Source organism: Sphaerodactylus townsendi, linkage group LG03 (genome assembly GCF_021028975.2).
Source record: "Sphaerodactylus townsendi isolate TG3544 linkage group LG03, MPM_Stown_v2.3, whole genome shotgun sequence".
Lineage (NCBI taxonomy): Eukaryota > Metazoa > Chordata > Lepidosauria > Squamata > Sphaerodactylidae > Sphaerodactylus > Sphaerodactylus townsendi.
Genome location: NC_059427.1, coordinates 38084389 through 38109189, shown reverse-complemented (window position 1 = coordinate 38109189; position 24801 = coordinate 38084389). Strand labels below are relative to the sequence as shown.

General features: G+C 41.3%; 1 protein-coding gene across 1 annotated transcript in view; it reads left to right on the top strand.

The window, feature by feature from the left end:
* The window catches only part of LOC125427769 (contactin-3-like), a 259865-nt gene that overhangs the window by 54820 nt on the left and 180244 nt on the right, over positions 1–24801 (top strand). Inside the window, 1 exon segment of the mRNA XM_048487326.1 lies at positions 12357–12490. Within this exon segment, the coding sequence (XP_048343283.1) occupies positions 12436–12490 (55 nt within the window). The 5' untranslated portion in view covers positions 12357–12435.

Below are 24801 nucleotides of genomic sequence, written 5' to 3'. Positions count from 1 at the left end.
TGTCTACTTTTGTGTCACATGCATGCAGATGTAAAAAAAAAACCATGACAAAATCATTATTTTTCAGTTGATTTTATTAGAAATATAAAAAATAGAAATGTTTGCAAATGCATCTCCAGTGACTAGAAACCTCAACAGTATAATCAAAATAACTGCTGCATACAGACTGCTGCTCATGTTATGTTTTTTAATTTTTCAAACTTGCAAAAGCAAGTTTATTGAAGTTCAGAAAAAACCACTTGCAGTGAAATCCAGAGGAAGGGAACTGCGCTGTAGCCAGGGACGGTGCAGCACGGGTGTATCTGAGCCACCTCCTAAGCAGTAAGCTGAACTGAAGCCAGCACCAGGATGGCAGAAGCCAAAAGCCAAACTGCGGACATGCAATAGTGGTGCAGCCATGCTGGCATGGAGAGAGAAGGACCAGGGTTTTGACATACTTGATGGCTGCCATTCATTGGGGATGGGGGGGGGGGGGAAGGAATGAGAAAGGAGAGAGCTTCTGAAGCCAGACAGGGATGGAGAGGGGTGGGAAAAGGCAGATGATTCTTACCCCTGACTCCTGAAAGCGGTGGGAAGAAGCCAGGGAGGAGAAACAGTAATCCAGACCAGGCACCCAGAGCCCCATAATAGCTAACACCCCCCCCCCCCCGGAAGGGACCTGGCCCATTGCATGGTGATCAGTGGCCCAGAAAGAAGCCACATTGGTGTTGGGAGCATATCTGCCAGGTGCTTATAGGTAGCCCCACTTCATACCAATCCTCTGCAGGCTCCCCCCATGGGGTGAAGATTCATGCTGTGACAATGTGGAGCTGGACAGCATACACATGGGAAGGCTTTTCTCAAAAAGGGAAAGGGCAGCAAAGCATTCTGAGTTTCAAACTCCTGCTTCCAAGTCATCATTCTATATGGATCGGTCAGTGGGAGCCAGCCTGACGCTCTGTCTTGCAAAGTGGGGGGTCAACCTCTTTGGCCCAACTCTTGGACCCATAACTGCTGTGCCATATTATAATAGGGGAGATCACCCCTCCAATGAAGTAGCCAGAAAGGAGAACAATGAAATGGCTGCGCAGGTAGAATAGGTCAGCCAGGAGTCTGCACAGCCAGGAATCAGGGAGTGATAAAGCTCACAGGGACTAGGCTAGGGTGTCAGGGTTGCTGACCCAACTACCAAGGCAACCATGCCAGACCACAGGATATACTGTCCCCAACAAAAGCATTCAGCAAGCAGTTTTTTGGCTGCAGCTGACAGTTTGCATGTTGTTGCCACTTTCCCCAACAGATGCTGCAGTTTGCAAAGGTGAGTGACTGGGTTCACTGTGCTTTTTTTTTGGGGGGGGGGGGGTTGCTGTCCAGTAGTGCAGATCTATGGACTGCACTACAATTTTCGTTGTCGTAACTTTGCATCAGCAAAAGTGGCCATTCCCAACCTGGAAGGGCTCAGGGTGCTGACTAACATCAGGAATGCCCTTTTTGGTGCCAGCACAGATCTCTGTGGCAGGGGTATGCCACCATGATGGCTGCCCCAGTGCTCCAGTGTCACTCTCCCATGACAGTCCTCAGTGCTGGCATAAGTTCCCTGGCATCAACCTAAGTGCCCGTTAAGTTGGTGCAAATGGCATTCATGCTGGCACTGGGGTCAGCCCCCCTCCACAGGACTTGGATTGCACTGTTAAGAAGTTTAAGGAAGGATCCATTTGATATCTGAAGTGAAAGACTAACAAATATAAAATAATGGTACAGATAACTTTGAATTTTATGTTGAAATAAGAGAACTATTAGAGAAAAAAAAGTTGAATGGACTTAAAAATATAAAACAAGTCATGGATATCTTTATTAACAGAAAATAGTACAGATAATCAAAAACAAGCAGTTATGGGTGGAGTAGAAATTAATTTAGCAGAAATGGTTAGTTAAACATTAAAGACTCTCAGGTACCTGAGATTCTTGTGTATGTGAAAAAGCTTTCCCTTGTGAGATTAGCTGAGTAGTGCATTACTCTCGAGCTGTTGTGAATAAAACAAATTCATAATAGGAGAGAACTACTAAGAATGTAATTACACAGTGGCGGTTGTGCTGTGAATCATGTAATTTGCCATTTAATTTAGTAATAAACCAGATTTTTTGTAATTCTAATTATGGGAATAACCTTACAAAGATAAAGGCAGTATCTAACACTGTACGTGTGGTAGGACTTCGTAAGAGCAGAAAAAGAATCCCATTCCATTCTCCTTGATCTTGTACTGTGTCTTAGTTGAAATATCTATGCTTAGTTTAAGGCCTTAGCTGACCATCTGAATGGATGGGTAGGAAAATACAGCCATCATGACCAGTTCCTTCCTTCCTTCCTTCCTTCCTTCCTTCCTTCCTTCCTTCCTTCCTTCCTTCCTTCCTTCCTTCCTTCCTTCCTTCCTTCCTTCCTTCCTTCCTTCCTTCCTTCCTTCTGGCATCACATATGGTTCACCTTCAGGCGGGGTGCGAGTCCCTTGAATATCTTGGTAGTGGAAATCAGAAACTATTTTGCATAAATATATAGTGTTATATTTTTTGGAAAAAAATCAAATATTGGAACACCCAGCTGAATGGTTATAGTTTGCATAATGAGAAATTTCTCTTTATGTGTTCTTTTAAAAAGCTTCAGACTGCTTTTATAATAGTGATTTAGTCATATCGATATACACATGCTGCATATCAGAGTAGTGCTCTCTAGATATATTCAAAACACCCATTACAAATGAAATTGCAATGTGTGTCTGCTCAAGAAGTTAGAAAGAAGGATTGATTAGGAGGTAACACACCAGTACTAGAGAGAGTTATTTAAAGATATTGAACTGGATCTCTCTATGGAAAAAAAGATCTAGAAGAAACATTCAAAGCTTAGCACTGCGGCTACTAGCATTTCTATTGTGTGGTGGATGGGGAGGGGTGGGGCAGAAGAGAGATGGATGGTTCTCCCTCAAGGGCAGAGCTGGAATAAATAGCCAGATAATAATAATACATGAAAAGCCCCACAAATGATGGGAAGAATTTTGTCTTGACAGTTTGTAATAATATGTCTGGGCAGAGCAGAAAGCTTTGACAATGAAGAATACTTGAAAAAAACTGATAAGGTTGAACAAATATGAAGTCTAGTTGTTCCAGTCCTAGAGCCTTTCCAATTGATTAAAATGGCTTTTAGTTTTAGTGTTACAGTCCCAAGCAGCATGAAATGAATGGAGAAGGTACCTTTTTGAAATCTATTGCAATACTTCTACTAGGTTTTTTTTTAATCAAGCTATTTGTGCTTTTATGCCAGAAAGATTTCAACATTTGGAAATGAAGGGCTCAGAAAATAGGGCATTGCTAGAAAGGACTAGTCCTGTGTATGCTTTCCCTTGGTTTTTAAATTTATTTTTCTTAGCAGGGGCTCATCTTCTGGAATGGAATTAAAGGTGTATGTTGAAGCTCCCCAAATGATGAAGTATTTTAGTTGAATTGCTCATCACTGATTGTGTCACTAATGATGTCATTGCCACGGGGCACAGTTCCATAGTGGCACTATTAGATTTTATGTGAAATCTGTATAAAGCCTTGTCAGCGCTAGGATTTGCCCATAGAAAAGACCTGATTGTATGGTGCTACATTTGCTTTCTTCTTTGCTTGAACATCTTTAGCAAGGTACTAGAATATATATTTTTTCCCCAGTCATATGACAAAAACTGGGAGTCATTGGGTTGAATCTGGTGAATGAAAAAAGGAATCAGGTTTTTGACCACTAAGAAAAGAGATGCTCTGGATTATGGGAACTGAATGGACAAAAAATAATGTGAGATAGGTACTATGGAAAAGAAGTTCATTAGGCAGAATGGAGTGGAGTTGAGTATTGGAAGGTACTTATTTATACAAATAAGAGGCTGTATTATGCATCAGCTACTCCCAGTGTATTTTCTTGACTTTTGAGTACTTAATTCTATTGTTATAGGGTTAAATTTTATTTCCCCTTTTTGTTCCTGGAGTAGAGAGCCTGGCTGTATGTAGGCTGCATGTAAAGGGACACAGTCCTTCCCTTTGTGTAATTCAGGTTTCTCCTTTTTTCCCGCTGTGTGATGCCCCCATCTAGCAAGTTGGAAAGGACAAAATGTGGCACAAAGGGAATATTCCACATTTTTAAGATGAGAGTTTGGCCACTCGTAATTTTCAGGTCTGTACTGACCCCAGTAGGCAATACAGATTGCTGGTTAATGGACTGTTTAACATTATGGATATTTTAAACAGTTTTGTGATGAGAATTAAATTAGCTAGAGAGCACCATGATAAAATGAATTGGATTGCTGGCAATGACCGTGGACACTAGTACAACACTCAGCGGCTGAAGGAGCTGGACTTGTTAATTTGATCTTGTGACCTATTTGAAATCTGAGTGCGTGTTCTGAGACTCATTGTGTTTCGTATAGTGTATGCCACTGCTGTATGATTTAACTTTGGACCAAATGCGTGGCGAGAACTCTGTTTCCGAGACTGATTAATTTCCTGCCGTTTTCTTTCAGTAATCTGCTGCTGGATGGGAAATATAACATGTGTTTTCTTTCTGGCTAAAAATGAAATAACTTTAGTAAAGTTCTGAGTCCTCAAATTGTGTCATTGAATAGTGTGGTGCGACCCTCCCCCCCATATTTTCACGAGCTGAATAATCATGCCAAATGTAATTGGAAAAGTCATCCCCCGCCCTTACCTTTGTAATATCATCTCTTGCCGTACCTGTGACCTCCATGTCACGGTGATAATACTCCTATTCCCTCAACAGGTAATTGAATAATGATGAAATTTTTGTTCACTTGCAAGGAATTATAGAGCAGTCCCGGTTGTACAATGGGAACAAGCTTTGCAGTTTTAAAAATAGAATGGTACCGTGCCTGAGTGAGTTTGAACAGCAAAATTATTAATACTGAAACTTGAGTCATTCCTGGGGCTGCAGTTCTAAGATAAAAGCAAATGTTCTAAAGAGCAGGGCTCGGATGCTCATTTGTTCCAAGGGATTCACACCAACATGTATTTTGTATGATGATGGTAATTCAGTAGCCTGGTTTTCTGAAACTTTCAATTATTTCCTGTTCCTGAGAAAGCCATGCAAACAGCAGCTGTCAGCAGAAGAAAGTGATGAAACTGTCACTTGGGTCATGCAATTCAGATTAGTGTCCCTTTATCTGAAGTCTAAGAATAAACATTTCTATTTGTCTTTAATATGAGCAAAATGAGAATTCAAATAGCTATAGTCTCCAACGTGCCCTATGAAGTGCCACTTCCAGTTTGTCATATCAAGAAATATACAATGTTTTGCCTGTAAAGGAAGCCGTAATTTCCACATTACTGGACATTTTTGTGCAAAATGCATAGAGATGCCATTGAAACTCATATCTCCTGCTTACCTTCAATTCAGAGCTGAGTAGTGCAGCAGCCCAAGTTCTTCTCAGTTTGACAAATGAACTCCCTTTTCAGCTCCACTCACCTGATGACTGTGGCTTCTGGAAGCAGACTGGCAGTGGTGACTAGCCAATGAGAAGTGAGAAGGAATATCAGGTGGCCAGCTTTCCCAAGCTTTCTCCACTTCTACCTTTCTTTCTCCCAGCACCTTCTATACTATTTTGACTGCGTCTGATGTTCCACAGTGCAGTTTTGGTCCCAAGCGTCTGACATCCAAATATGATTTTGGGGGGGCAGCTGAAGTCTTATGAGGAGTGACCAGGTTTATGAGGAATTGAACAACTTAGATTCCGCACCACCATCACCACCTTCTGAGAATTCTCCAGTGTAATTTCCAGTTTGAACCCAGAAAGGTTCATCCATCTCTAAGCATGACGGTGCATGCATAGTTTTAGCTTGGCAGCATTTTCAGTTATCTGATATATCACCTTGTTACAAAACAGGCTCCTTCTCTTTTGCATGTTTATTTTGGGCCATATGAGCACATGGGACTGGTAATTTTGATTGGGACACCTGGAAATGCAGTGAATACATTTTGAAATATTTTATTTCATCCCCTTCCCCCAAGAAAAGTAACAATGGTTTTTGATATTACAGCAAGTCATAGTGCATCTACTATTTTTACTTTTTAATTGATAGGCATCAACCATGAAGAAAAAAAGAAAAGAAACTGGAATCAAATCATAGTTACAGTTAATTCTAGAGACTTAGGCCCCTTCCGCACATGCAGAATAATGCGTTTTCAAACCACTTTCACAACTGTCTGCAAGTGGATTTTGCTATTCTGCACAGCTTCAAAGAGCATTGAAAGCAGTTTTAAAGTTCATTATTCTGCATGTGCGGAATGAGCCTAAGAGACCAGATGTGCAATTCTAAATTGGAGTAGCTGTGGTGCGGGTGGGGGCAGTGCAGCTATGATGCCTACTAAGAGCTTTGGTGTGCTGTGTCTGGCAAGCAAAAAGTGGCACTGCCCCTTTTTCTGTGCAATGGATTATGCCACCAATTTTACTGGTGTATGTTGGCACCAACAAATGGGGGTGTTCCTAGGTTGAATGGGCTCAGAAAGCTGACTAAAACTAACTCCAGCCCCGGGAATGTCTCCTGCAGCACTGGTGTGGATTTCTGTTCCAGAGGAGTGATGACATCATGGCTCCATTAGCGCCTGGGTGTTGCGCTGCTGTGTGGCTCCCTAATGCCTGCATAAGTGCCCCTGTCTTGGGGCCCCTGGTGGTTCTAAGGGAGTTTAAGCAAGATAAAGTCACTTGGTAATTGTGATGTTGTCTGAGTTTTAAGAGTGCACGAATGCAACTAGGTAAGTGTCAAATTAGATTTTGATTGTTAAGATTTGTATATATTAAATGAAGGCTGTCTTCAGGTATTTTGAGATTATTGCATTAAAAAATCACAGAAGTAGCCAGTAAAAATAGAACTGAAGCATCTACACTAATGAATTATGGGACATCTCAGAGCAATATAAGATAAGAAAGGATTCTGGTAGCTTTTAAATAGGTCTCTGTTGTTGCTTCCTTTTTTCAAGGAGAGATTTAGAACCAGAAGAGTACCAGGGGTAAATGGTGCCCCCTAACTCCATCCCCTGATGCCCCCGGGCTCCACCCCCACTGCCCTCGACCCTGCCCATGTCACCATGGACATGGGCCGTGTGTCTAGGGTGGCCTCACCTCCCAAGCCACCCAGAGACTCCCCCCCTGGCTGGCTGGGTTCTCCCAGCCGGCAGTTTCGCAGTCTCTTCTGGGCTTAGGCTACAGAAATCAGACAGAAGTCCGGTCTCAGAGACTTTCTTTTATAAGCACTGAGGCCAGGGGGTGGGGCTTGGGGAGCAGGAAGGAGTGGGACTTCCTGCTCCCCTGTAATCCCTCTACCCCTGGCCTCAGTGTGCTTATAAAAAGAAAGTCTCCGAGTTCGGGACTGTAGTCTCTTCTGGCCTGCCTGGAGGGGAAATCAGAAGAGATCACTGGCTGCCACCGGAAGCTGGGAGCCGTATTCAGCCGGCAGGGGAAGGGAGGGAGGGGGAGTGCGGGGTGGGGTTGGGGGCACTTGCAGGCAGCAGGGAGTCCTGCTGCTCTTCTTTTTTTGCACACATGCCTCGGACGTGGGTCGGTTCCAGCCATGCGCTAAAACGAATTTGAGACAGTAGGTATCTCCTGGGTCACGTGGGCAGCAAATAATTTTGCGCCCCATGTGACCAGAAGAGTGGTGCCCGGGGACAAGGTATACCCCTTGTCCCTAGACAGATACGCCTCTGTTTAGAACAATTGAAAATTTTAAAATAACCAAATACCAACCAAGTATGATAAGTCAAAATCAAACAAACAAAAAAGATTTTGTATTAATCTTAACTAACTTTGCCTGGTGAGAGCCAGAGTGCTGTAGTGGTTAAAAGCAGTGGACTTTAATCTGCAGTACCAGCTTTGATTCCCCCCAAATAAAGCCTGCTGGGTAACCTTGGGCCAGTCACAATCCTCTCTGAACTTTCTCAGCCCATCTGGAGGCAGGCAATGGCGGACTACCTCCAAACATCTCTTGCCTTAAAAACCTAAGGCAGATTCCGCATGGACCAAAAACAGCAGTGTGAAAACGGTGTGAAAACTGTGTAAACCCTTTTCACACCGCTGTTTTTGGCCTATGCAGAATCCGCCTTAGAGTTGCCATAAGTCAGCTGAGACTTGTGCTCACACACAATTTTGTGTGTGAGCACAATGAGCTAATAACATTTTGCATACTTTGTTTTTATTTGATTTAGCTGATGCATATCTTTTTCAGTATTCTATGATTTCTCATGCATTCTTTGAGTAAAACTGATTTATATTTAAGTAATATTGCATTTGATTTGTGCTTGATTTAAAATGCATGTTTTTAAACCAATTGGCAAGCATAAAAAGGTAATTAGAAAAGTAGTAGTAGCAATAGATTAGAATTATGAAAAAAATGGTTTTCCAAATCCCTGCTTGCCATGGGACTCACTGGATGACTTTTCTCCGGTTATTCTATTTCATTCTGACCTACCTAACAAAACTGTTGCGCAAAGGCTAAAATGATGATGAGGAGAACATATATGTCCCCTGAATTCTTGGAAGAAGGGCAGGATGAAATGTAGCACAAAAATATTTTTCATACAGCTAAACAAGTCCTTAATTTGAGAGTTGTAAGTCTGAGCATGTTTTCTTCAAGGTCCAAACACAAATCAGGTCCAAACATTATCAAATTGTGATCCTATAAGATAACCATATTGTAATACTCATTCATTCTTTTTCCACATTAATGTGCAAGCAGAATTGAAACAAGGATTTCACATGCCACTTAATATAATACTATAACATTTTGGCCAGGGCAAGTTACTGCATAATGTGCCTTCTTGGAAGTAAATTTCCAGTTATCCTGATTTGGTGGCATTTTCCTTTTCACTCCTCTGTAGTCTAACAAATTACTCCCTGTTCTTTTATGTGCAATGTACAATGAAATTATTATCAGCTTATTACTTCTTTTTTGCTTTGATGCAAGTCAAAATAGCTGATTGTTCTTCATTAAAAATTGTATTTATTACCTTAATGACATAATTACAACTTATCATAATTTTAATAACCTATTTTACTTTCTAAAAGGAATTAAAAGCCTAAAAGAACGAATAATTAACCATTTGTTTATGATTTCAGAGAAAGCAAACTAACTATGCCTTTTAAAGGGACAGTAGCTCTGGGGAACATCAATAGCACTTTGAATATCCACATTGGACTGTGCATTTAATTTTTTAAATCATGAATTAAGTCAGAAGAAAACACAGTGTGCTGCAATGCCACAGACTGACCACAGTATTCTCTGAATTTCTTGTTTCGTTGTTGTCGCTTTAAAGTGAACTAATCATATAAATTCCCAGGGTGGAATTAGCTGGAGCTATTTCTTCTGATGGTGTGTTCCTTATCTAATTTTGTTTATTCTTTTTAGGTGGTGCATTCCCATTTTCTGTCTGCCAGTATCTAATATTTCTCTCAGGCCGTTTCTGCACAGCTGGCAGTTCGCACAGTCTCGTGCAGGCAGTGCCGAAGCTGCTGCGACCCGCAGAGGCAGCTCTGCATGGAGCTGCACGCGGGTCATCCCGTTCACCTACCTCTTCTCCCTGCGCAGCTCTGGATTGCTGGAGGAGGGCAGGGGTCGGAGGGTAGCAAGTCCCTCCAGCCGACCAGAGCTGCGCAGGGAGGAGAGGTAGGTAAACGGGGCCAAAAGTGGCACCCTCACGCCGGTGTATTTCTCACTGTGCCGGTGGGAAGATGCTGCTTGAAGGGGAACGAGCATGGCACTGTTGCAGTGTAGCAGCGCCAGCTGTGCGAACAGCACCCCAAGGACAGTGTTTTTATTGTCCCTAGGGTGCTGTTTTCCGCCTGTGTGGAAACAGCCTCAGTTTGGAATACAGCTACTTTGGTCATTCATCATGTAAGCAGATCTCTGAAGAGGTGGCATATACATTTCTAACAAGCCTCTTCATAGTCTGTTTTGTATTAATATTTACAGTGCAAGGTACTACACAGAATAAAATAGTAACATGTTTGGGCTGGTTTTTGAACAGTGGCAATGCCCATTGGTTGAGGGCGCTATGCTGACTTTCTGCATAGCAGAAATATGTTTGGGAATGTTTTTTAAAAAACTGTTTTGGGGAGGAGGTTCACACGGCTCTGTCCCCTCAAAAGTCCTCAAAAATTTCATTTCTCTCAATCTGGGTTTTTTTAATTGTTAAACTAGCAATCTTTTCCCCAACCCAGGTTGAAGACATTTCTTCCATACTGAGTGAACAAAAGCAGGCAAGAAATGCTTTAATTTTCCCACCCAAACCTCTTTCTTTTTTGTCGTTCATTCCCACCATTTTGTGTGCTGCAGCAGAATAGATTTTTTCCATCTGCTGGTGAAGGTTTCCTTTGCTTTCAGCTCATCCGCGCTTGATTTCCATGTAAAAAGTAGATAATAAAGATTGTTTTGCCTAGTAATATCATGCGTTTGTTGTTTTTCCTTTATTTTGTTTTCAGGGGTATGTCTGTGAAGCTATGCATGCACCATGAGAGAAGCTGCAATATGCGCATATTTGTTTCTTAACTTCAGACATCCCTGAAAACAAAACAAAAAGGTAAAACAACACTTGCATGGGATCGCTAGGCAAAACAAACTTTTTGCTGTGGATTTTGTGTGGCTGTGGTGTGGTAGATCTTGTTCCTAACTTTTTGCCTGCATCTGTGCCTGACACCTTCAGAGGTTTATCACAGAGAAAAGTCTGTTATACACTGTGCCAGCCACAGATGCAGGCGAAATGTTAGGAACAAGATCTATCAGACCATGGCCACACAGCCCGAAAAACCCACCACAAACAGTTGAATCCAGCCGTGAAAGCCTTCGACAATACATAAAACAAACTTTACATGGAAATCGCACACGGATGAGCTGCAAGCAGGGAGAACCTCTGTGGAAAACTTTCACCAAATGGCGGAGGCACAGAGAATCTCTGCAGGAGCACACAAAATGGCAAGTGCTACTGTGAAACTGACAAGAGCTCTGATCAACAGGTGGGAAAAAAGATCTGTTTTGGTTGACAATGATTTTGGCTTGCTGTTTTTGGCATACTATGAAAATAAAAACGTCAAAACGGATCTTTTTAAAACATCTGCACGTCGTTTTTTTTTTCTGTGCAGAAGTCACCAATGATATGGTAAGGTACATTCAAAAACCTCTAAAGAACAGGAAGAAAATCAGACAATAAAACTCTACAAGCATGGCAGCTGTGAGGACTTTTTTCACCTGATTGACTGGGAGATTCTATGGCTATTATGTGCAGTTGTACCTTGTGTTATTTCTCTGCAGAATTGCCCCTTGGCTTAGAGAAGCTTTCAGAGGTTTTTTGATGGGATTATACATGTGCTTTAAAATTATCTTGTTTGCTTGACTGAACTGTTGGTGCACTGAGAATATTGTTTTGTACCATTGAATTTTATTTTTCCTTCAAAGTCAAGAGCTAACTTCCACATCAAGATAGCTTTTTGTAGCTATTGGCAAACCTTATTCAATGAGTTGTTAAGTATATCACAATTCCATCAGAAAAAGTGGTTAGAATACTTTTTGGACTATGTTCTGGGTTCAACTGAATGGATAAGTGACCATATTTTCTATGGGTAGCATAGGAGTTCCCATATGAAACCAAATAGTCAGTTGGAATCAGCATGAACTGGTTCGGATTGTGGAGACTGTTTTTAAACACTGAAGCTATGTAAGGGAAATCTTCCCAATGTTAAAATTGACTGCTTGATTAGAGTTGCTAGATCCCTCTCCCTGCCAGCAACTGAGTTACTTTGGCATCCCACACACCAGTGCTGTTCAGCCAGACAGCAGGAGAACATACTGGCAGTAAACTTTGGTCAAGGCCTCAGGATGTGGCAACGTCATTTCCGGTGTGCACTGGAAGTGATATCATCATGTTGACGATGTTTGTGGGAACACACTGGTATTTGGGCAAAACTATGGTAAAAACAGCTTCTATCATAAAGTTTTGCCCAAATACCAGAATGTCCCTGTGGTTGTCGATGATGTGATGACATCGTGTCTGGCATGCACCAGCAATGACTGTGCCGTACTTTGACACTGGAGGCCTTGGCCTAAGTTATCTGCTGTTGAGTTTTGCCCCCACTGCCACCCCTACACCTGATTGTGAGCTGACATGATGTGTGATACTCTGTTTCCAGTTACAGGTTTTTTTAGAGCCTTGATTGGGAGAAAAGAATAATTTCTAAGGCTTTGAGGCTTTGCCATCAGTTTATCTCCATTACAAGTTCATGTGACAGGTGACTCATCTTTCCTACTGTGAATCCAGTGATTAAAGCATTTCTGCATTCATGTTGTTTTAATAGATTAAAGGTTCTGTGTGGAACACTAAGCGTACTGTTCATCTGAGTCTGGACAAGAACTTCTAACTTTTGGCAGCTGAAGATGGTGTTACTATGGAAACAGATGTTCCTACTTTCCTTTGTTGGCTGCCTTGGAGGTAAGAATATATGTTAATCTATAATTTCAAAATTAGAGCAGCAACTGAGTTATTTCTTTCAAAATAAAATGATGAAATAGTGAAGCTAAACTCTTCAGTCCATTAAAAATGAGTGTGTATTACAAAGTTTAAGCATTAATGGTGTACTAAAACAGTTTCATTTCCCCTGTGTTGGTTGTTATATGCAGCTGCACCTTCCAAGGGGAAAAGATGGCACATTTGCAAACAGACAAAAAGAGGCGGATGGGTATTTGGAATACTGATAGACTTTATGTGTTGAATATATTTAAGAAATGATATCCCAATCTCAGTAAGAAAGTAAGCTGTAAGCAACTCAGCAAAACAATTACAAAATTATTTCCTTACTGTTAACATGATTGTATCTATAATCAGATGGTCTACCAGTTAACTTTTGAGAATTCTTAGTCATGAACAGAGTTTGAATGTGATTATTTATGTGAAGCATTTCCATGCTACTTTTCTCTCCAAAGTGGCTTACAGAAATTTCTAAAACAGCCAATCAAGGCAAAAAAAGAAAACAAACCTCCTGGGAGAGCCCTTATTCTGTGCTGGCTATCATAGATGCCAAAGCCAACCCCTTGGCTTAAATATCTGTAAAGAGAGGGTTCTTTTTTAAAAAAAAATAGCCTTGATACTACTCAGCTGTTGCTAGCAAGCTAGCAGGTGCTTTTAAATTTGTTCTTCACGTTTCACAAACTAATATTTGTCACCAGCAAAACAATATGTTAGATTCTGTGACAATATGGATGATTCTGGCACTGGCCGAGAATCCCTGTTTAGCGTGAAGAGAGCAAACCATACTTTGTTGCTCAGATGTAACAATAAACCATGGTTTGCCACAAAAATGGTTGTATTTAATTATTTGTCTGAATGCAAGCTGAAGAGGTGAAAAGAAGAATGTTAACTGAAGGCATGTTTGATGTACTGGTGGCATTTCACAGTTTACACACAAAGTGCCTATTAATTTGAGTAAATGATAAATGTTTGAAAATGTTGCCCCATAATCTGGCTTCCTAAACAATGTACCATTCCAATACAAAACAGGATCTTAGATACACATTCTGTACTTCCTATAAAGAAGAGAAATGAAAGAGACCATCTTAGTCTTGGCAAAAATAGCAGTTCTACAGCTAGTTAAAAATGACAGGTCCAAAAAAGAAGAAAATACAATTACTCATAACAAGTAATTCTTCTTCTAAAGGTGTACCTGAATGATCGAGTTCTTTACCTGTGTGTTCATTTTATGCTCCAAAAAGTGTATCTACATCCATCTATTTAATCCTATGGTAAATGGTCATTTTGAAACCACACATTCAGTGCTGGCAATCTAAGAAATGCTGAACTTGTGCTTCATTGGTTATTTTGAGTTTTCTTTTTTATGTTCCACTATCTAACCCTAAGGGGTCTTCTGTTTTTTATACACACATAAAAACTGTAACTCATAGAATACATTATCATACAAACCATAACCTTTTGTATTGCAATTGGAGAAATGCCCTCAGGGATAACAGAATTTTACTGTAGGGCCATTTCCGCACGGCGGCGGAAACGGCTGGGTCGGCGCTTCTCGCGCCGACCCGAAGACGCTGGGACCGTCCGCATGGACGGTCCCGGGAAGAGGCGGGCAGCCGGGCGCCGCTGAGCCGGGTGCTCGCGACGATTCTAGCGAACTCCCATTTGCCACCGCCATCTGGTGGCCTGGGGACACTCCCCCCTGGCCCCCGCGACCTGCCCGAAAGCGGGCGAGTAAAAGTCCGGAACCGCCTCGGCGACGCGCCGGAGGCCCGGGACAAGGTGGAGTGCCGGTGGGGAGGGCGACATGAAGCCGCCAGCCGCTCGCTCGGCAAGCGGTGCCATGCCGGGCGTAAGCTTTCAAAAAAGAGCGCCGGGAAGCGCTCTGGGGAAACGCCGGCTTTAGGCCAGCCGGGCGGCGCGAGGGCGGCGCGGCTGCGTTGCAGCTGCGCCCCCCGTGCGAATGGCGGCCTGGAGACGGTGTTTTTACCGTCTCCAGGCCGCCATGATTTGCCCGTGCAGAAACGGCCTAGGTGTCTTGTTGCAGCATTTACATCTGCGACACCTAGTAGCCCATAGGCATAGAATTTTTATTAATTTTGCTGTTGCAGAAATCATAATTCAGCATGCTACCCTTCATTTATGATGAGCAGTGTGAAGGTGGGGGGGGGGAGAGTTGTTGAAATGACCTGCATAATTGTTTAGCAGTTTGTTTGAACAGTTTGTTAACTTAGCTACATTCTCAAGATGTTACTAATGGGGGAACCCTTGAATTGGATATTGCCAATTCACTGCCTGCATTAAGAGAAAGCAAGGAGCTATAGACTTACCTGGAGCCCAACTGCAGGCCTGCAGTGCAAAATTTGGGCAGGCTGTCTGAGGTGGGGGAGCAGATGGGTGATGGCAAAACCCAGCAGTTTCATGTAGAAGTTAAAGAACATAGGAAACAAGCCTTATGGGATAAGTACTCCACCAGGACCACTTTCTGAAACCTACCCTTCAGGTATGACCAGAACCACAGCAAAGAGGTACCTCCCAATCCCATCCCCAGAAGGATAGCATCCTGAATAGTATCAAAAGCTGCTGAAAGACCTGGGAGACTCAACAGAATCATATTCTCTCCTCATCCATCTCCCAGTGCAGGTCATTCACCAGGACAACCAGCCCCATAGCAAAGCCATAAACCAGAATGGAAAGAATTTGAACAATTCAACCACTTCAGGAAAGCTTGAAAGTGTCCTGTCACCACCTAACCAATAACCTTGCTCAAAACTGGTTTATTTTCTTGTGTGTGTGTGTGTGTGTGTTTTTTTTGGGGGGGGGGGCAGGGTTAGCCTTTGTCTTCTTTTCTTTGGTTATCTGTAGTGTGTGTGTGTGTGTGTGTGTGAGTGTGTGAGTGTGAGTGTGTGTGTATGTTTCTCTGGTTATTTGGGTCTGGTGAGCTAGTACCTGATTAAAAAAAAGTTCAGTTCAGTATATGTGGTTCCCCCCTCTCCACAGTTCTGCCTTTGCAATAACCCTTCAAGGTAGGATAGATTGAGAGAGAGTGAGTGATCCAAAAGTATTCAGTGGCTTTCATTGCAGACAAGGTATTTAAACCCTGGTCTCTGTGTCCCTATTCCAATACTCTAACCTGTATGTGGTACTTCCTTATGGACAGGATCATGAATTCAGCTGTGAACTGAATGATTATAGTAATTATAAAATCTTTCTGTCTGGTTTTATAGTTCATATCCATTGTATACCACTGTATTTGCTATCCTATCTGTGAAAGTAAAGAGGAGCATAACTAGGCCAAATAGATTGGCAGTGTAATTAAAGTGATTATTTTTTCCCTAACAGAAGATGTTTACTACAGTACATTACTACGTCAAACAAATTATTAAGAAGATTATGAAGTAGTAACACCAAAAACAACATGTCAATACTGTGGTTTAAAATAGTCCATAGCCCCTTCCTATGAAATTCTCCATAGTAAATTAATCCCCTTTGTATTGTCGAAGGCTTTCACCTTCCCCTTTGTCGAAGGCTTTCACCTTCCCCTTTGTTATGAAGAGGTGTGGACAGTCATGGTATTGTTGAATTACAAACTTACTTTGGGCTAGTGTTCTGTAGCGGTTCTAATGGTTCTGTATTAACATCAATGGTTATTCACTAGCTAACGTGCTGGTGAGCTGTTTAAGCTTAAAGGAGCAGGAGGTTAAGAGTTCGTGTATCTAATCTGGAAGAACCGGGTTTGATTCCCAGCTCTGCCGCCAGAGCTGTGGAGGCTTATCTGGGGAATTAAGATTAGCCTGTACACTCCCACACATGCCAGCTGGGTGACCTTGGGCTAGTCACAGCTTCTCGGAGCTCTCTCAGCCCCACCTACCTCACAGGATGTTTCTTGTGAGGGGGAAGGGCAAGGAGATTGTAAACCCCTTTGAGTCTCCTGCAGGAGAGAAAGGGGGGATATAAATCCAAACTCCTCCTCCTCCTCCTCCTCCTCCTCCTCCTCCTCCTCCTCCTCCTCCTCTTCTTCTTCTTCTTCTTCTTCTTCTTCTTCTTCTTCTTCTTCTTCTTCAAAAACTACAGACTGGACACCTTCTGATAAATGAGATCAGGGAAAAGCTGATGTAAGATAAATTATAGGCTGTAGTAGGGCTTATCACTTGGGCTGATAGTGTTTTGTCTATTGATCTCAAATCCTCTTTAAAGCATTAATATTTTGAAACAATCCTTTAATAATTGATATGTTTATTTTGTTTATGGTATATCAGATTTGTTGAATTTAAAGACACAATATAGAATTAAAACAGCGCAGTAAAAAAACTGCCAAGTCATACAGCCAAAAGTGAATAAAATGGTATTACCAAATCAGAGAGTGACATACTAAAGACTATATAATATATGTATTTAACAGTATAATACATAGACACAATGCAATGGAAATGGCGTTCTTACTCTATTTAAAAACTTATTGTAAAAATGAAGTTTTAAAGAAAATATGAATTATTGTAACTGTGACAAACCCCTCCCCTCCACGTGTGCACGTGCACACACATCCACGCCCTCGCCCACGCCCACATACACACATCTTATCTTCTTCAGGCAGAGGACTACTTACTGACTTGTCCTATCAGTTTTTTCTTGCCTTTTCCCCTTAAGGGATTAAGATGCTTCAGAAAATGGTTGTGTTTGGTTGAAAGCACTTCTCAGCCCTGTAACACACCTAGAAAGAGAAGGATGCCTGTTGACTTCTTTCCTTTCCAGGCACACCCCTCATTCAGGCACTCTAAAATAAATACTTGAGGCAAATTTAAAATTTATTACTTGAGGCAAATTTAAAATTTATTAACAGTTAGAGGAGATGGTAAAGGGAGAACTTGGAGATGAATTTTGATGAGGCAAATAAAGCAGGATACACACACATGCTATACACAAAAGGTTGGCACAGAGGTTGAGAGGTTTGTTTCTCCACACAGCACTTAACAAGATTATTCAGTTTCAGTTCAGCTTAGATGTTATATTTTCTTAGATGTTTCACAGATTGTACAATTCCTTTAACTGTACAGATGGTACTGGCTATTGGATTCTTCACCTTCAGGGTGCTAACACTGGCTTTGTACTTATACACAGTACCCTTAGCAGGGTACTTACACAGTCCACACAGTTAGAAAAACCCTCAAATGAAAACATAATGACTCTACTGAAGTAAACTAAAGCAAATCCCAATACCCTAGACCCACTGGTATATAGGAATCCTTCTCTCACTAGAAGATATTCATATCCTTGTTTATTGCGGCCTTACAGCTTGGCACGCCAATAAGCCCTTCCACCAGTATGCATTTTCAGTGTATATTTTTGCTTTCACCCAGCACTCAGACTGTAGCAGTCCCACCCTTTGACTGACTACTTGCCGCAGAGATGTTTAGTTTTTCACATGCAGTTAAGGCAGACAGCACTTAACAGCAGGAACTCTCAAGACCAAAAAGCCTCACCAGTTCTTCTGACAGTGAGTTAACCTCCTCCCCTCTCTGCATCATACAGGTACTTGGCCAGAGTGCAGGAGGCCAGAACCAATCAGGTAGCTCCCCTGTTTCTTTCTGTCTCACTCTGATAGTAAACAGTAAGTTGTTTTAGACAAAACTGTACTTTAAAAATCATATTTCCTTGCAATCCATCACAGTAACGTGATAGATAACAAGTCTATACTTACAATTTCAAAGATTTAAAGTTCTCTGTGACTTTTATTTTGTAACACCAAATCAGCCTATATTTTCTCATTTAATTTTTAATTAAATTAATAATAACGATTTTAAGTCAGTTTCATAGGCTAGTTCTTCTGGTTTGAAGACGTCTTGTTCTAGCAGTTAACCCATAAGAGAGGCCTTGGTATGGCTTGCCACTAGCAGGTTCAGTGCTATGCTGCTAGCAACTCTACTTACGCTTTTGCTGAAATGGCGCCACTGTGAACGAAACCTTCACAGTGTCATTCTTCAGTTCATAGAAAATTTGAGCAGGGTAAAATAATAGGGCTATAAAAATATTTGATAAACCAATTGACCAGCGTGTCAATTCCAGAATAGACCAAGTAATTGGCTTTGATATGGGAGGAGTGGTGGAAAAACTTTAATTAAGGTAAAAGACTGTCTGCATCTTTTCACAAGGATTCTTTACGAACTGTTCCACAGGTAACCATCAATTTTCCCTCACATCAAACTGTCTGACAATACAGTTTGCTGTGTCTAATTCCAGGCCATTCTTCTTAGTTTTAGTTTAGTTTTTTTTGTTAGTTAAGTTATACTGACCATCTCAGTATTTCCATGCAGTTTAAACTGCCAGGTTATTTGGCCCATGCGGAAAGGCCCTAAGTCTCGAGGAAGTTTCCAACAGGACATAAAGGACAATTACCAATAAAATAGTTAAGAAATCGATACAACAAGTTCAGTAACATGGGGCACCATTCAGTAGCTTTAGTCCTTTAGAGAGAGATAAGTTTTATATAACTCTCTGGAAAAAGATAGGCATGCACGAATACTTTTTGGTTTATCTTATGCCCTGTAGGCTAGATCCAGAGATCTGTTCATGGAAGTGTGGGGCCAGGGCCGCTCTCTGGTCCTACACAGCTGAGTTAGTTTTAAGAAAAACTTAAAATTTGAAATAAAGCAAAAGACATCTGACATTAGAAAACAGCCAGTTTTACTTAGCAGAATATAGATCACTTTACAGAATGTGAACTCTCCCAAGGAAGAGACACGCCCTTGGTGCCCTCGAGTGATAGACACAGAATTTAGAACGTTACAGAATACAGATAAGTTGAAGAAGGTGACCTCTCCCTAAGGAGAGGCACGCCCCAATACAATGTTTAGAATGTTACAGGAGATTGCCCTCTCCTGGGTGGCTCTCGAAGGAGGCACGCCCAGTATAGGAAAACCTGAGTTTGTGTAGATGCAAAAACGTCACACAGTCCTCCCTTTTTGTTCCACGTCTTATGATTCATATACCTTAAAAATCTTATTGGTTAGAACTGGTCACATGAAGACAACCTCTTATTCTACGTCAAACGCTACATGCTGTTTGTGCGTGCTTTCTCTCTGTGCATATACAAAGAACTGCCATAAAAGCTAGCTTGTTCCTCCAAGAAAAACCCGTTTTGCTAGGTTTCTCTCAGAGAGCGAGCTATGTCCCCAGGCTATGCAGCATTCCATTGGATCATAAAACTTTCCTTCTCTCCCAACATGAAATGATTCTAACAATTCCCCAGTTTGAAATGTTAAAACATGGTTCTAAGACTTATACAATGATTCTAAGACAATAGAATTATAGTAAAATACTGATACATGTGAATCACTTATCATTTATGTGTTCATTTAGCTATATAGAAAAACACTTTGTTGATTTAACTAATCACATTCATTTCTAACCCAAAAACCAAGTAATAAAATTCATCTGTCTTCTGTCACGTAGGCCCTCAGTGCCAAGATGTCAAAGATGTTATCTTGCTGGCCTGCATATTCACTGAGAAACCTGGTAACATTCCTTTGACCTGTTTCAAAACTGCAGGTTTCTGCTGGTCACTTACACAGAAGCTCCCATTTTGATTCTTTGCAAATCCTTGGTTCTATGACTTCCCATAATTCTTGATTAAACAAATTTATACACATTCTGGCCTGTCCCCACAGAAGCTAGACAGATTGTTTTGTTTTATTCCTTACCTAACATGCAACATAGAGCAACTATGTTCCCACACAGGCCAGTTGAGTCCTACTACCCGCTCCCTCGCCCATTCTTGCTGCATAGCTGCTGCACTCAGCAGGCGATTGTTTAAATACCAGTAGACAATTAGATCACTCACAAATCATATAAATCAGTCATCAATAAATGCTGATTTTCAATAAAATCCTGCCCACTTATGTTCAGCGAATTTAGTAATTCTAATGGCCGATGAACAACTAGAATCAGCAGCATCTCTCTACATGAAGAGGGAACAAAAAACAGTTTGGTAGGTGTTCACTGTTATTTAGCATGAACAAAGCAGTCCAAGTGATCAGTTTGTGTATAAACACCACCTTCAAACCTGGTAAGTGTGACTGTTGAATGTGTTTGCAGAAAAATTGAAACATGAAAAACATGTGGAAGATTGTTCTACAGTCTCAGAACGATTGGGCTAAAGGCCCTGTTTCTTGTAATGAATCCAAATCATAATAGTCTGTAATTAATGATTTTGTATTCTAACCACTGTGCACTGAGCTCTTTATTGATGCTGCTGTAACACTGTATATGAAAAGAAATGCTTTTTTGGGGGGGAAAAGAGAATTCCTCCATCTGTTAGAGATATCGGTGCCTCAAAATAATATATATCATAAAGAACACCTAAAGCTATTTAACATTAGCTAAATTAAATCTTTGTGTTTGCTGTCACTGGTGAGTTGTAATTCTTAGGATTTGGAATATGCTGTAAAGTAATTTATTCTAGCTGTGGTACTCTTGACTGTAAATCCATTCTAATAAAGGTAGTTTTTGCAGAACTGTTATTTTTACAATATATGAACTGAACTCTAGGAAAGTGTCCTTCTGCTTCCACACAATTTTATACAACAAATATCTCTTTCCTCATATATGTGCAGAAAATGGCTGCACAAGAGTTTGGAACACAGTAGAACACAGTGGCTGATTATCCAGTGCTCTGGCATGCGATGGAACTGGAAACGCATTGGGGCAAGAAATCTTGTCCCGAAATGCCTCCCTCTTTGTTGTTTGCTAAGATAGGAGGTACATCGGGGCAAGATTTTTTGTCTCAATATCTTCCTCTTGGCCCACAAGTGGTTCTCACTTTCCCTGAGGAAAGGAGAGCACATCTGGCATTACTTTTTGCGCCAGAGCAGGGCAAGGGTGGAAAACACCTACAGTGGGTAATCGGCCAGTATTTTTGATTTAACTCAACTAGCTACTGTGGTCTTATTTCCACTTACCCAAGAAATCTATCACTAGGGGAAATGTTGCTGTGAATGTAACTCTTAATTAATTAATTCTAATCCTACTGTTTTGGTTTCTTCAGTAAAGAAATGTTCAAACTTATTTTTTTTCCCTCTCCTTTGTGACCCCAAGCTTCAGAGATATGTCTCAAACTAGAGATATATAGAGTTGGAAACTAGAATGAGAGTGCTTTAAAGAGATTTATGAGGTCATGTTAAATAAAGTTTTATTATGTATGGAGAGCAATGGCTATCTTCTGATACTCATATGACACTATGCTGGTCGTAGTCGGTAATACTTCCTATTAATCTGATTAGCTTTGGTGTGAAATGAACAATTTACAGTGACTAATATAATGTCAAAAGAATGAGCCACCAGCATTTGAAGAACAAGAGATTTAATTTGAAGAATATCGTGTCTCTTGCAAACTGTAATTTTAGTTAATACTTTTTACAAATTATTCATTGGAGAAAACCATTTCAGGTTATTAATTTGCTGCCAGCTTTAATAATAGCATATGACTTGTAGGGAACAGTTCTCTGGATAAATGCTCTTGTGTCTGAAAACTTTTTTAGGAACAAATAATGAAGTAAACATCAAACTATCATTTTGTCCTAAGTAACGAATAAGAAGCCAATAAGGCCATATTGTCTCCACTTCCTAGGCTATAATTTGTCCTGGCTTCCAGTCTGCTTAATTTTAATTACTGTCATTGATATTTGTTTTGTTTTTGTTTGTTTTTTACATCATCCACCACTTACAGTGCAATCCCTTTGTGAGTGCCTTCTCTGCCACCCCTGCAGGGTAGGTCACCTTGGCCTCGCAGGAGCTTGGCTACCCTTCTAGAACAAACAGGACACGTTGAATGCTCTTTATTTCTGTCAGGTAGTTAACAGCACTTCTGCAACATTGAGTCCTTGTACCACACCAACCTCCTCCCTTTTATCCCTGTCAGGAGGTTTCCTTCCTCCTAGGAGCTCCCTGCTCCAGTCCCCTAGGAGCTGGTGAGCTGACTATCTTGCCCTGCTGGGATGAAACTGGCTCTTCAGCCTTCCTGGCCCTCCTCCTTGATTGCAACCTGGTTCCACCGGACTGCAAGGCTTCTGTGGACGTTGACTGCAGCTTGATTAGGGCTGTGCTGCCTCCCCCCTGTTCCCTGGAACTCCTGAAGTTTCTCAGGCTTTCCTGCTATTTGTCTGCTGTTCCTTATTTCTACTGGCTTCCTGGAGGTCCCTTCTCCTTGAAGTAAGTCCAGGGACAGGGGTGCCAGTTATGTGGTGCTCCAGGGTCCTTGGGTGGGCATTTGTGACAAGGAGGGAGGTGGAACAGGCTGCCAGGTGCTGGGAGGCAACCCCCTCCCTGGACACTCTTCTAAACCATTCAAGGCTGATATACATCAAGGGCTTGAACAGCAGACATGGGGATAATCTTGAATGCAGGTTGTTCAAATCTACATGCAGGATTGCACCTGCTCTACCTCCACTTCTCCTGTCCAACCCCGGAAGGCACAGTGAGATCTAGCATGTGGGGGTGATCTTGCATGTGGGGCTGCTCAACTCTGCATGCAAGATTGGACCATTTATCCCCCACCCTACTCTAAAAGCTGATAAAGTCGAATCATGTTCAGCTTTATCGACTCCCAGGCAATTTGACTCTGCTGAATGGCCCTTTTTAAAAAATTGAAAAATTAAAATCCCAAGAAAAACCTAATAAGATTTTTTTTTTTTGGGGGGGGGGGTATTTTTCCAAATCACCAAGCCTAATATTGAACACATGGGGCTTGCCAAATTAGTACTTTTAAGCCCCATTGATTTCAGTAGTTTCGGATGATGTCATGTTTCTGAGTTACCCATTCTTATCTAAATTGTCCCCAAAGGCTCTCCAGCTCCTGTCAGCTTTCTCCTGACAGTGCCTAACAAGTCTAAACCCTTCCCCAGCACCACTTTCTCATGCATTCGTTGAGAACCCTGATATCTGCCTGCTGAGCTGGCCCTGCGCTTAGAACTATTAGCAATTCTGAGAAAGCTACCTTTGAAATACTGCCCTTAACTTTTTGCCTTAACTAAATTTATCTTCCCAGACCATACTGTCAAATTTCCAGTTGTTATTGGGGCCAACATGCACCATGATTGCTACCCCCTCTCTACTATGATCAACCTATGTAGATGGTGTGTGATGTCTGCAACCTATGCATCAGCTGGCAAATCACCATGCAATCAAAATGCTTGTCACAAACTGATCTCCCTGTATTCCTAATAATCAGATAATCTGTTAGCAAAAGACAAGGGCCAAGTGCCTAGATTGCAAAAGGGAAACCCTAATATCCCCTAAAGAGAAAGTTAGTGGTGCCTGATGACTATAGTTTTCTTAATTTTTGGAATCCATTGTGCTAGCACCAGACTTGTTGGAATGTCTCTGTGATTTGAGATAGATGAATAATTCTGAAACATACCTCAGCCGATAAACCTGAAGTTATACACATGCATTTCAAGATCTCTCTGGACTTTTTTTGATATAATACAGTCAATTTTGGAGAAAAGGAGATGTTGTTGATCTTTGCTTATAAACCTTGACCTTCTTTACATTCTAAAATATGGACTTATTTTAAGTTAGTGTTGCCAGTGTGTTATTTTCTGTCTTGGATTGCATTTGGGTTGTCATTTAAATTTTAATAGCTTAACAAAAAGACAGGATAAATGTGGAAAATGAGACACTGAGCCTATGGAAACCTGTTTGCCAGAATAGTGCAGTGTCTGACCTTTTGAAGAGCCTTGCTGGATTGGACCAGTAGTCTGTCTAGTGGCCAAACAGTTATTTTAGAGGGCTAACAACAGGGTGTAGCAACCAAGGACTTCCCCTGATGTTGACTCCTGGCAATGGTACAAAGAGGTTTACTGTCTCTGATTGTGGAGGTTCCCTTTGTTTGTTGTAGATAGCAGCCACTCATATATCCTCCATGGATTGGTCAGATCCCCTTTAAAATATATTTATGCTTGTGACCATCAATACATCTCTGCTAGTAGATTCCACATTCCAATCATAGCTTTTCAGCTTCTAAGGTTTCACCAGGGGTGGCTTGCAAAGAACAGCTGAAAGCCTCCAAACATATGTATTTCACTGTTTACACAAGCAGATTATTCAAGCAAAAATAAATATTATGTGTACACTGATGACCTTCTCTATCCAGTCAGTTACTGGGGAGATAAAAAGTTTTCAGGGAGAGGGGAAAAAAGGAATAGTGGTTTCTTCTAGACGTATATGTATGTTTTTGTTAGCCTCACACCCTCTACAGCTTTCTTGAAAAAGAATGCCTTAATTTG